A 14,354-nucleotide genomic window follows, 5' to 3' on the forward strand; every position below is an offset into this window, starting at 1 on the left:
GACTGGAGGGCAAGGAGCCGGGGGCCGGTCGATGGGAGCTGGCGGAATCCTGACTCCTGTTCGGACTGGCGGGTTATTTCCTCAGCTGCCCGCCGCAGACCCTCCTGGGGGCAAACGAGAACGACGGGGACTGCGAGTCTCCCGCTCTGCGCCAAAATTCACCACCCACCCCCCCAAACAAAAACGCACACACTAAGTGCTCGAGATAAGAGAATATTTTAATCTGTTACATAGCAATAGATGGTCAATTTGTACGTCTTTTCCATTAAATATAGATCTCTGAAGGGATTCGGGTGCGATTTCGGGCAAGCGGAGGACGAGGGGAGCCGGAACGGGCGGATCCGGGTCCCCGGTTACGCAAGGATAAGGAAGGGGTGGGACCAAGGCATCGCTTCGCGCCGAGCAGGAGCCAGAGAGCGGCTTCGATCTTCACACCCCGCCCTGTAATTCCAGTTAAGGGCAGCGTGCAATTCGAGTGGGGGCAAGGGAAGGGATTCGGTAAGAGGGCAGGTAGAAAAATAAAAAGGAGGGTGGGGAATGTAAAGATGCCACTACCCCCCGAAGGACAGTTGCTATCTTCACCATAAACCACACCCCCCCACTACCAAAAACCAGAAAGGAAAAAAAGTGAGTTCCCTGACCCCACCCTCACCAACTGAGACGCCAACAGTGAGGGGGAGGGGGGCCAAGTCACGCCGGCGAGCGGGCGGGAGGGAGGTGAGGGGGAGGAGGAACAGCCTTAGTAAGGGCGGGGCTGTGGGTAGGGCAAACCGGGAGGGGTCCCGGGGGGGTGGTAACCATAGGGGACCGAGGGGTAGGGGAGCTGGTGCCCCAGGAGGGGGTAGGGCGGGGCTGGGCCCTGGCCCGGGGGGCGGAAGTGTGGGGAGGGGGGCGGCAGCGGGGCAGGGTAGGGTGGGGCGGGCTGAGGGCGCGAGGGGTCACCCCGGGGGCCGGGACCGGGGTAAGCAGGGGCGCCCGGAGGGAAGGAGGGGGGGCCGCGGGGATTGGGAGCTGGGTAAGAAGGGGCACCCTGGGGGTAGGAGGGAGCTCTCTGGGGACTTGGGGCTGGGTAGGAGGGGGCGCCCTGCGGGTAGGAGGGGGCACTCTGGGGGTAGGAGGGAGCCGCCCGAGGGCCGGGGGCAGGGTAGGAGGGGGAGGCCTGCGGGTAGGAGGGGGCGCCCCGGGAGAAGGCGGGGGAGCCGCGGGGACTAGGTGCAGGGTAGTAGGGGGGAGCGCCCCGGGGGCAGGGCACGGCAATGGGGTCCCGGGCCTGGCCCGGCTCGCTGGGGTTGGGGTCGTAGGGCAGGTCCGAGGGGGGGCGGGGGGCCGGGTGCGCGGGCCGGGGGGGAGGCGGCCGGCAGGGCTGGGGAGGGCTATCCTGCGGAGGGGGAGGCGTCGTGAAGGAGGAGGAGGAGGAGGAGGAGATGGCCGCCCGGCGCTGGAGGATCTCCTGCAACTTCTCCACGCGGACCCGGCGTGCGTGCGCCAGCCGGCGCTGCTCGGTGTAACGCTCCAGAAAGGTGTCCAGCGTGCACTGCCCGTCCAGGAACGCCTCGGCCAGTTCCTGCAACACACACACGCGCGCACGCGCACACACACGCACACACGCACGCACACACGCACGCACGCACACACACGCACGCGCACACACGCACGCACGCACGCGCACACACGCACGCACACGCACACGCGCACACACGCACGCACGCGCGCGCACACACGCACGCGCACACACGCACGCACGCACGCGCATACACGCGCGCACACGCGCGCACACACGCACGCACACGCACACACACACGCACACACGTAGAGATCAGGAGGAGTGGAAGTTTCGGGGGGGGTGAGGATGGGGGGGGAGGTGGGAATGTGATGGGAGGAGGAGGAGGAAAAACAAATCAAGTGAGTAGGCGGCTGCCAAGACAGCCTGCGCGAAACCACACACCCCTCCCTCCCTCCCATCCCCAGCCACGAACGAAATCCGCACAGCGGTTCGGCAGAAAGTGCCCCAGGCAGTGCCAGACCCCACCGGACGTTACCCAACGCTGGCCAGTATGCGAGAGCAGGGAAACACACGACCGCCCCTCCCCCCAGTCTAACAGACAGACAGACACACACACACACACACAGTCCCTCTCTCACTCTGACACACCAAGCTCCTCTCTCTGACACACACCCACACACACACGCACACAGCCCCCTCTCTCTCATCCACACTCAGACCCCCACTCCTCTGGCACACATAAAAAGCACACCCCCCCCCAACAAATATACACCAAGCCCCCTCCTTCTCTCGCACACACACTTTCTCTCTCTCATCCACACTCAGCCCCGCTCCCTCTGGCACACGTAGACCCCATCCCCTCTCCCCACCGACAGAGCCGCCCTCTCTCTCACACACACACACACACACACACACACACACACACACACACACACAGAACCCCACTCGCTCTCTGACACACACACAGCCCTTCCTTATTTCCGAGAGAGTGCGAGACCCTCCCTCTGCCGCACATACACACAGCCCCTTTTCCCCTCTGCCGGAGCGCCCCCTCTCTCTCTCTGACAGACACACACAGTCCCCCTCCCTCTCGCACATAACACTTCACACATCCTTTAAATCTGAGCAAATATGGCGACCTTTTACTACTCGTTCAATCTTTTTTTTCCCAAGTTTTAGATTTGATCAGAAAGTCTTTCTTTCTTTTTTGGTCGTATCCTCAAAATGGACTACCCAGTCCCTTTTTTGTTTTGTCTTTTTTTTTAAATCGTGGAGCGGTTTTGTTTTCTTGTCATTTAAAACCCAATGTTTTTATCCTTTCTCTTCACAAACTGGTCAGAGGAGAATTGTTATTTTCACTTTTTTAAATTATATAGTTTATACTAGTTTAACAATGTCTATGATTTTGACAACATCCATCTTAATCTCAGTTTATATTGTTACTGATATACATATATATACACACACACACACACATATATATATATATATATATATATACACACACATACACATACTGGTGCAGAAACTGAGCAACCTGGGCCTTGGCAGTTCGCTGTGCGCATGGATACTGGATTTTGAGTAACAGACCCCAAAGTGTCAGGATGGGAGAACACACATCATCTACTCTCATCCTGAACACCGGTACACCACAGGAGTGTGTTCTCAGCCCCATCCTCTATTCTCATTTCACCCATGACTGCTCTCCACCAACACCATTGTCAAATTTGCTGACGACACCACCCTAATAGGTCTCATATCAGACTGTGATGAGACAGACTATCGGGAGGAGGTACAGCATTTGACAGAATGGTGTTGTCATAATAACCCGGACTTGAACATCACAAAAACCAAGGAGCTGATAGTAGACTTCAGGAAATCAAAGCGCGTCGAGCACTCTGCTCTGCACATATACGGGAAAGAGGTGGAGAGAGTAGAGAGTTTCAAGTTCCTCGGCGTCCACATGTCGGCTGACCTCACCTGGACTGCCCATATCTCTTATCAGGTGGGGAAGGCCCAACAGAGGCTCTACTTCCTAAAAAAGCTAAAGCACGCTCTCCTCCCTCACCACCTGCTGATCAACTTCTATCGGACAACTATAGAGAGCCTCCTGACGTATTGCTGTGCAGTGTGGTTTGCCAGCTGCACAGAACAGGAAGGACTTGCAGTGGATGGTGAGGTTAGCAGAGCGGGATATTGGCACAACATTACCCTCCCTCAGAGACATTTATACTGGCAGACTTCAAAAGAAGGCTACTTGTATTTCAAAGGATCCCACTCATCCTGGGCATCACCTGTTTTCCCCTCTACCTTCCGGGAAGAGATACAGAGCATTAAGGACGAAAACAAAGACACTCCGTAACAGCTTCTGCCCACAAGCAGTGAAATGCATAACACCCCCTTCCCTTCCCCTGCCCCCCTCCTAAGACGGCGGCAGCGAAATGCATCACACTTCCAGGAAGGGCAGGTGTGCAATAGTCCTACCCCCCCATCCATATATTATTAATTTTGGACTGGACTCCTGAGGTTTTAGCGTTTATTTTATGTATATATTCTTTGTCATGCTGCAAAACATTGAGCTGCTGAACTGTGTTTCATTGTTCCACAATGACAATAAAGATATTCTTATTCTAATATTCTATATTTGAACTAATTATCCTCTCGTATTTATGCTTTTTTCTAAAATCAATGATAAGATTAACGAAGAAAGAACACACTTCACACACGGCCGCTCCTCTCTCACCCACTCAGTCCCCTGTCCCTCTGCCAGACATAAAGAGCCCCCCTATATATATATCTCTATCTCTCTCTCTCTCTCTCTCCCTCCCTCCTTCCCCCCACACACACACTCCTGTCCCCTCTCCTGTAACACCCTCCCAGCCAGGGCAGGACCGCATGGCAGTGGGCTGGTGTGTGCGTGCGGGGTGGGGGGGGGGAGGGCCACTCACCTCAGACTCTGCCTCCACCTTCGCCCCCTCGGCCTGCAGCACTGCCAGCAGCCCGTCGGGGTCCGCCTGCTGCCGTTGGCTGTCTGCGGAGAGATCGCCCACACACTGCCGTCACCTCAGGGCCGGGCCAGCCCGACGCAGCCCCACTCCCAATCCTACCCCCTGCCCCCCACCCCGCTTCCCACACGGAGCCCAACAGCACAGAAACGGAGCCTGTGGCCGATCACTCCCCGGCCGAACTATCAGCCCGTCGACCCTCACCCGGACCCGTGGCCCCAGACCCCCACCACGTCCCTCCCTGAGCTTCCCCTGAAGGTAAAGCCGAGCCCGTGCCCATCGGCGGCTCTCACCGCCCTCCCGAGTGCCGCTCCCTCCAACCTTTCACCCTCGACCCTCGGCGGAAAGATCCTGCTGGCCCTTGCCTCACTGCTACCGTCCGTCGGATCAAATCCCCGGCTCCTCCCCCCACCGAGAAGCGAAGTCGTGACCGACTCAAATCTAATCCCTGCAACCCGGGTCCAGGTCCCAGCAGCACCCCTTGCAAATTTTCTCCCCCGAACTTCCCCCCGATTTTATTCGCAGCCTTCCCGCGGACAGCCGGCCCGAACCCACGTGCGCCGCTCCAAGCCAGGCCTCGCACCGCGCCCTGTTCCTCGACGGATGGAGGTGCTGAGACCCCTGTCCGCCTGGGGCGCCATGCTCGGGAGATCCCGGACCATGCTGCCTCGGTTCTACTGTCCCGACCGCTCTGCTGAGGACGGCTGAACGACAGCACCAGCTCGGAGGAGGACACGGAGGTACCCCAGTGGATAGAGCTGGTCTGAGCAGGCCGGGGGGAGGAGGTGAATCTGTGGAATTCCCCCTGCCAAAGACGACTGTGAAGGCCAAGTCGGTGGGTGGGACAACTTAACGAAGAAGCAAAACCAATCGAGGAAATTCCTTTCATTCGTTTCGGACGCCACGCCGCTTAACTGGGACAGGAGGCCGTTTCATACAGCGAACCGTTTTTAAGAAACTGCGTTCGCGTCGAAAAGACCAGCCACCCTTTTTTTTTTTGCCACCGATAGCCGGCGAGAAGTGAAGCAGCGAGACAATCCGGAGCCCGTCCCGCTCGCCGCCGTTCCCGGCCTTGGAGAAGCCGGGGAAGCGGACCGGTCTCACGACTCTGACCAGTTGGGAAGCTCGACGAGCTCGAAGGTGCCGACGATCGCCTCGAACGTTGCGATGGAAGGGAAGACTTGGGGAGCGCCGATCGCCGCACGAGGGCAGGCCGGCATCCGGCCTAATTTTGTTCATCGACGGTCGGACAAAGGAGCGCAGCAGGGCGCCGGATTCTCCCCTCGCGTCCAGCGGTGAAAGTGAAACTCGCGCGAGGCGAGTTTTTTTTTAATAAAAGAAGTGGCACTTGGACTATTCCACTCTCTCGAGCTCAGAGGTCCGAGACCAGTGCTACAGGTGATCGTCGCAAACTGGGGCCTTGCTTGGTCGCAGTGGGTGACCATGACTCCTTACAGTCCTTGAAAAGTACAGCGCAGAAACAGGCCCTTTGACCGTAGAGTTCACACTGAATCATCTAAAATGCCTACTCCGGATGAGCTGCACTGGGACCACAGCCCCTCCATACCATGTAGCCATCGAAATTTCTCTTAATTTGAGAGACTTTGAACTTTTAACTGTGCTCATGGACTGCTCTTCATCAAGTTATGGTACTGTTGCACTGTTGTAACTACATGTTATAATTATGCAGGTTTGTCCGCTTCTTCAGTCTTGGTCTGTCCTGTGTTTTGTGATATCACACCGGAGGAAATATTGTATCATTTCTTAATGCATGCATTACTAAATGACAATAAAAGAGGACTGCGTGTCCTCGTAATCTAAACGTTGAAATCGAACTTGCATGCGGCTCTCGCTGCCCTCTGGCCGAAGAGAGTTCCCCTTAATCTTTTCACCTTTCACCCTCAACCCATGACCTTCAGTTGCAGTCCCACCCAACCTCAGTGGAAAAATAAGTAACAGATGGGGTACGAGGGGGAGGTGGGGCATTAGCGGAAGTTAGAGAAGTCGATGTTCATGCCATCAGGTTGGAGGAACAACACCTTATATTCTGTCTGGGTAGCCTCCAACCTGATGGCATGAACATTAACTTCTCTAACTTCCGCTAATGCCCCACCTCCCCCTCGTACCCCATCTGTTACTTATTTTTATACACACATTCTTTCTCTCACTCTCCTTTTTCTCCCTCTGTCCCTCTGACTATATCCCTTGCCCATCCTCTGGGTCCCCCCCCCACCTCCTTGTCTTTCCTCCCGGACCTCCTGTCCCATGATCCTCTCGTATCCCCTTTGCCAATCACCTGTCCAGTTCTTGGCTCCATCCCTCCCCCTCCTGTCTTCTCCGATCATTTCGGATCTCCCCCTCCCCCTCCCACTTTCAAATCTCTTACTAACTCTTCCTTCAGTTAGTCCTGACGAAAGGTCTCGGCCTGAAACGTCGACTGCACCTCTTCCTAGAGATGCTGCCTGGCCTGCTGCGTTCACCAGCAACTTTTATGTGTGTTGCTCAGTGGAAAAAGCCTGCTAGTGTTTACCCTCTCTATAATAAAATAATAAAGGCCTCCGTTAGTCTTGCGAGACCATGGATCTGCGCCTGGAATGACTTCACTCTCCAGGGCGCAGGCCTGGGCAAGATTGTATGGAAGACCGGTAGTTGCCCATGCTGCAAGTCTCCCCTCTCCACAACACCGATGTTGGGCAAGTGCCGATACAGCTTGGCACCAGTGTCGTCGCAGAGCACTGTGTGGTTAAGTGCCTTGCTCAGGGACACAACACGCTGCCTCGGCTGGGGCTCGAACTCACGGCTTTCAGGTCACTAGTCGAATGCCTTAACCACTTGGCCACAGGCCCACATATACCCTCTGAGGGGTAGAGTCTCTCTATACCCCTCATAATTTTAGATACCTCTACCAGATCTCCCCTCAACCTTCTACCTTCCAAGGAATAAAGTCCTAACCTATTCAGGTCTTTCCTTATTACTCAGGTCCCGCAACAGCCTTGCGAATCTTCTCTGCACTCTCTCAACCTTATTTAACACTTTCCTGCAGGGAGGTACGGCGCATCCAGAGTTTCTCGGGTTAGCGGACGATTTCCCTCCGTGCCTCTCTGACATAGTGGGGGGCGGGGGGAGATCCGCGTACGAGGCAAGTTACAGCAGTGGTTTGCCATTGCCTTCTGCCGGGTGAGTTTCCAAAGAGATCACCAGCTCGTAACCCCAGAACCGGATGGAGAGCGTGCGGGGGAGCCCGCTGGATTCGAACTCGGGACCTCTCGCCCCGAAGTCCGACGCTGATGCCACTACGCCACTAGCCGGGTCCTGCAGGTTGGTGACAAAAGCTGCACGTGATACTCCAAACTGGGCCTCCCCAACGTTGATTACAATTTCAACATAACGTCCCACCTCCCGTACCTAATACTTCGACTTATGAAGGCCAATGTGCAGGAAGTCTTCTTTGCGACCCTGTCTGCCTGGGTCGCCACTTTCCAACAAATTATGGGCCTGTATTCTCAGATCCCTTTGAACTACCGCACTCCGCTGTGCAAGACCGACCCTGGCTGGTCCAACCGAAGTGCAACACCTCGCACTTGTCCGCGTTGAATTCCACCTGCCATGTGTCCGCCAATTTTCCCAGCGGGTCCAGATCTTCAGAAGGAGTAGCGGACCGCACGACCAAATTTGCATCTGTGGTGCGCAAGTGGAACAGGTCAAAAGCTTTAAGTTCCTCGGGGTCAATATCACAAATGACGTGACTTGGTCCAACCAAGCAGAGTCCACTGCCAAGAAGGCCCACCAGCGCCTTTAATTCCTGAGGAAGCTAAAGAAATTTGGCCTGTCCCCTGAAACCCTCACTAATTTTTATAGATGCACTGTAGAAAGCATTCTTCTTGGGTGCATCTCAACCTGGTATGGAAGTTGTCCTGTCCAAGATCGGAAGAAGCTGCAGAAGATCGTCAACACGGCGCAGCACATCACACAAACCAATCTCCCATCCTTGGACTCACTTTACACCGCACGCTGTCGGAGCAGTGCTGCCAGGATAATCAAGGACACGACCCACCCAGCCAACACACTTTTCGTCCCTCTTCCCTCCGGGAGAAGGCTCAGGAGCTTGAAGACTCATACGGCCAGATTTGGGAACAGCTTCTTTCCAACTGTGATAAGACTGCTGAACGGATCCTGACCCGGATCTGGGCCATACCCTCCAAATATCCGGACCTGTCTCTCAGTTTCGTTGCACTACCTTACTTTCCCTTTTTCTATTTTCTATTTATGATTTATCATTTAAATTTTTTACTATATTTACTATCGATTTGTACTCCAGGGAGCGCGAAGTGCAGAATCTAATATCGCTTTGATGATTGTACGCTCTCGTATCAATTGTTTGGCGACAGTATAAAGTAAAGATTAGAGATCCCGCTGTGAGCTCTGATGGTCCTCCCCACGCCCAAACTTGGGGGTCACCTGCAAACTTGCTGATCCGGTTCACCACAAATCATGATTCAGATCATCGATACAAAAGACAAACGGCAACACACTGCGGCAGAGCCGAGGAGGAGGATGGCGCCTATCTGCGACTCCTTTGCCTGCATCTCCGGAAACAGTTCCACTTCTATCTTTGATATCTCTTTCTCTCCCCTCTCAAGGTTCGTTTGAAGACCCTGACCTGGAGTTGCACGCTGACTTTGGTTCTTTGCAGGAATGGGACGCTCTCGGGGCCTCACCACCGGCCGCTTTTCGATATGCCAGGGACACGGCCTGGAAGACAAGCGTCCTTCAGGGTGCCGGATCTTCGTGGCTCTGGAGACGGGCTGATCAAAGGCCGGTGCTGCTGCCTAAAGCCTGATTTATACTTCTACGTCAAACCGATAGCCGCGAACCCTACGCGGATCCCTATCGTAGCCTGACGCGCACCTCTCCCAAAATGTAACTACGCATCGCGGCAACGCAGACTGCAACAGCTGTGATTGGTCCACTTGGTAGCATCGCATTTCCTCCTACGCTGCAATAGCTTCCCATTGGGCGACTGAAGGGCAGGGAAGGAACTCTGGCTGCAATGCTTTCCATAAAGCTTCACGGACCTCCGAAATTACGGAGGACACATTTCGCTTTTATGAAAAAAGATGCTCGCTTTAAATGTGTTTACCCCGAGAAAGACTACCATGACCATGAAGCCTTGCGCGGGCAGGTGTGTGTGCGCATGCGCGACACGCCCGAATTGCAGAGCGACGCAGACCCACCAACGCACAAGTATAAATGCTGACGATGCGCGCAGGCCACTTGCGTAGGTTACGGCGTCGATTTGACGCAGAAGTATAAATCAGCCTTTAAGCATCGTCGGAGACGGAAGATCGTAAGCAGCGAGCTGGGTGAGTGCCCAGAGACCAGAGTTCCTTAGGCACAGAGCTCGGAAGACGTGACGCAGCAGACTTTTAACTACAGAACAACACGCTGATTTATGGGATGTCTCCCCTCTCACTGTGAGTCGAGGACACCACCTTCTCCCCCTTATTGGGGGAGAGAGAGCCTGTGGTATGTCGAATACCGGGTGAACGAGTAGTTTTTGGGGTACTGCAAGTCTGTGTCCTTACTGAAGCTTCGCTGCACGCCTGAGTGCTCGGTGGGGGGCACCGATGCTTTTTTGCTGGTGGGGCAGGGGGGCTGTCATAGCTTTGCTGATGCTTGTGCGTGGGGGTGGGCAGTTGTGTGGCGAGGGGGCTTTAGAAACATAGAAAGCCTACAGCACAATACAGGCCCCTCGGCCCACAAAGCTGTGGCAAACATGTCCTTACCTGAGGAATTACCCAGGGTTACCCATCGCCCTCTATTTTTCTGAGCTCCATATACCTGTACAGGAGTCTCTCAAAAAAGACCCTATCGTGTCCACTTCCTTTTCAAATCTTTTTATTGCATATATAGGAAAAATAACGAGTACATCGAAGTAACAACACTTACAATGCCTCAAAAAAAATCATCTTAAAGATTGAAAACAAAATTTTGTGATAACAAAAGAAAAACCTACTGAGCAGAAAAGTGAGAGAAAAAAAGAACCCATTAGGTGTACAACCCCGGAGCGGTGCATCATACAAAAAGCTTCTAAAAATAAACATCAAACCGCCAGCAAGAAAAGAAAATATACTAAAAGAATTTACAATTAGATCGTGGAAAAATTATATCAATTAACTCGAATGATAATAACGAGCAAATGAGCCCCATCTTTTCTCAAAATCAAATAAAGGTTCAAAGATTCGACTTCTAATTTTCTCCAAACTAAGACATAACATCACTTGAGAGAACCATTGTGACAAAGTGGGAGCTGATGTATCCTTCCACTTCAACAAAACGGCCCTCCTAGCTATCAATGTAACAAATGCAATAACATGTTGGTCAGACACAGAAATACCATGAATATTTTGAGGAACTATTCCAAAAAGCACAGTTAATTTATTAGGTTGTAAATTAATTTTAAGTGCTTTAGAAATTATTGAGAAAACCGACTTCCAGAACTGTTCCAATATAGAACAAGACCAAAGCATATGTGTCAGTGTAGCTATCTCAGTTTTACATCTATCACAATGACTATCAACATTAGGAAAGATTTTAGAAAGTCTCTCCTTTGTCAAATGATGATGATGTACAATTTTAAATTGAATCAATGAATGGCTAGCACAAATTGAAGAAGAGTTAACCAACTTCAATATCCGCTTCAATTCTCCGTCATAAAAGTCAAATAAAGTTCCTTTTCCCAATCCTGTTTAATCTTAGACAAAGGACGCTTATCCCATTGTAATAGTAAATTATAAATTCTTCCAATAGAACCCTTAATCAAAGGATTCATACTCACAATAGTACCTAACAGGTCAGCGTCCAATATGTAAGGGAAATTACTTAAATATTTTTGTAAAAAATGTCTAACTTGAAGGTATTGCAGAAAGTGTGAGTATGAAACAGAATATTTATCAATTAATTGTTCAAAGGACATCAATCTATCTTCTTTAAATAAACCCCAAAAAGAATTAATACCTTTATTTTTTCAAAGTAGAAAAATTGGATCACTCAAAGGAGGCTTAAAAAAGTAATTTCGGTAAATTAAACTACAAAGTTTAAATTTTTTAGGATTAAAAAAATTGCGGAACTGGAGCCAACTTCGTAAAGAATACTTAATCACAGGATATAGGTTTAAATTAGCAACTTTACCTAATTGCAAAGGTAAAGGAGCCCCCAATAACGAAGTTAAATAGAACTGTTTTACAACTTTTAGTTCCAGGTCTACCTAAATTGGCCGATCACTCTTATCAACCCAGTATAACCAAAAAGACATATATCGCCGATTAACAGGCCAATAATACATTCTAAAATTAGGCAAAGCAAGACCTCCATCTTTTTTCAATTTTTGTAAATGACATTTACTAATTCTTGGTCTTTTATTATTCCAAATAAAAGATAAAATAATAGAGTCAATCCAATCAAAAAACTTCCTAGTCAAAAAAACAGGAATATTCTGAAATAAATACAAAAATTTCGGTAGAATCATCATTTTAACTATATGAATACGACCAACAAGTGAAACTGTAAGTGGACTCGATCTACTAAATAAATTTTTCAATAGAGTCTGCTAAGGGAACAAGATTAGCTTTATAAAGATCCTTACATTTTTTAGTAATTACAATACCTAAATATCTAAAAGAGTCTGAAACTTTAAAGGGAGTATTATCATATATAGAAACAGAATCATTTAAAGGAAATAATTCACTTTTACTAAAATTAATTTTATATCCTGAAAAACCTCCGAATTCATTAAATAATTTTAACAGGGCAGGAATGGACTCGTCATGGTTAGATATATAAACCAATAAATCATCAGCATAAGGAGAGACCTTATGCATGGTCTCATTCACAACTATCCCATGGATACTTTTAGCCTCACGAAGAGCAATAGCAAGGGGTTCTAATATTAAATTAAACAACAAAGGACTTAATGGACGGCCTTGCCTTGTTCCCCGTGAAAGCTGAAAAAAAGGAGACCTATAATTGTTAGTAACAACAGTAGCAATAGGGGCTTTATATATCATTTTAATCCAATTATTAAAATTAACACCAAAGCCAAATTTCTCTAAAACATTGAATAAATATTTCCATTCGACTTGGTCGAACACTTTTTCAGCATCCTAAGGTACAACACACTGTGGAATTTTAGAAGAGGATGAATATATAATGTTAAGTAGTCTCCGAACATTTGTAAAGGAATAGCGACCCTTTATAAAGCCTGTTTGATCTTTACAAATAATTTTACCCAAAATATTCTCCAACTGATTGGCCATTATCTTTGACAAAATCTTAGCGTCAACGTTCAGTAATGAAATAGGTCTATATGAAGCACAGTCAGTAGGATCTTTATCTTTTTTAAGAATTAAAGAAATAGAAGCTTTATAAAAAGTAGAGGGTAAGTCACCTTTCACAAAAAGAGTCAAACATTTCCAACATATACGGAGAAAGCAACTTTCCAAATTTTTTATAAAATTCTACGGGATAGCCATTAAGTCCTGGCGACTTACCAGATTGCATTGAAAAAATAGCTTTACGAATTTCGGCTTCAGTAACTTGAGCATCGAAAATCTTTTGATCCTCAGCAGAGATTTTAGGAAAAACAATCTTTCGTAAAAAAGTATTCATTTTAGAGGAATCTAACGGACATTGAGTTTTATATAGCTCAGCATAAAAGTCTTGAAAAATCTTATTAATTTTCTCATATTCCTGAGCTTAGGTACCATCTTTCCTACGAATTTTCATGATTTGCCTTTTGACTGCAGCCATTTTTAATTGAGATGCGAGCAGTTTATTATTTTTATCTCCAGACATATAAAATTGGCTCTTTAACTTAAGCAAATAACCTTCAATGGGATGAGTTAATAACAGGTTATATTGTGATTGAAGTTCCACCCTTTGTTTAAATAAATCAGAATTGGGGGAAATTGCATAAATATTATCGAAATCTTTAATTTGTTTTGAAATTCTATCTAATTCTGCTTTAGTTTGTTTTTTAAGTTTAGCTGAATAAGAAATAATCTGACCGCGTAAAAATGCTTTAAATGTATCCCATATAACTAATTTAGACATACCCTCTGTATCATTAAAAAGAAAAAATTATTTTATCTGGGTTTCAATGAAAGTGACAACGTCAGAGTTTTGCAATAATGTCTGAGACATGCGCCAAGGTGGGCGGGCAAGAGTGACATCGTCAAATTCAAAAGACAAACTCAGAAGCGCATGATCAGATATAGCAATAGCGTCATATTCGCAGGTTTTAACACTAGGCAAGAAGCGGGGATCGATTATAATATAATATAATCGATCCTTGAATATTTTCTATAAACGTGTGAGAAGAAAGAATATTCTCTATTGTCGGGATGAAGATGCCTCCACAAATCAATCAACCCAAAATCAATCAAAAAGGAAATAATAAATGACGCGGATCGATTCGGAAGTTGCTGATTGGTTGAGCTCTGATCAATCATAGGATTTAAACAATTAAAATCCCCACCCATTATGAGCATATATTCATTTAAGTCAGGCAGTAAAGCGAATACCTTTTTAAAAAAAGGATCATCTGAGTTAGGACCCTACAAATTAACCAAAACAACTTTTTTATTACAGATTGTTCCTTTAACAATTAAAAATCTACCATTAGAATCTGATTCAATATCCTCTTGAATAAATATATTAGGTTTAATGAAAATAGACACGCCTTTTGTTTTACTCTGAGAAGTGGAGTGGAATTGCAAACCATTCCACCATCTAAAAAATCTATTTTGATCTCCCGCCCTGATATGTGTCTCTTGAGCAAAAATTAT

General features: G+C 48.7%; 1 protein-coding gene across 1 annotated transcript in view; it reads right to left on the bottom strand.

Annotated features, from left to right (window-relative positions):
* Window positions 1–205: 205 nt before the first annotated feature.
* vps37c (VPS37C subunit of ESCRT-I) overlaps window positions 206–14,354 on the bottom strand; it is a 38,156-nt gene continuing 24,007 nt past the window's right edge. The window contains exons 5-6 of the mRNA XM_063036776.1: window positions 4,453–4,535; window positions 206–1,564 (exon numbers count right to left, since the gene is read on the bottom strand). Of these exons, the coding sequence (XP_062892846.1) occupies window positions 740–1,564; window positions 4,453–4,535 (908 nt within the window). The 3' untranslated portion in view covers window positions 206–739. The remainder of the gene's footprint in view (window positions 1,565–4,452; window positions 4,536–14,354) is intronic.

The sequence above is a fragment of the Mobula hypostoma genome, chromosome 31 (genome assembly GCF_963921235.1).
Source record: "Mobula hypostoma chromosome 31, sMobHyp1.1, whole genome shotgun sequence".
NCBI classification, from domain to species: Eukaryota; Metazoa; Chordata; class Chondrichthyes; order Myliobatiformes; family Myliobatidae; genus Mobula; species Mobula hypostoma.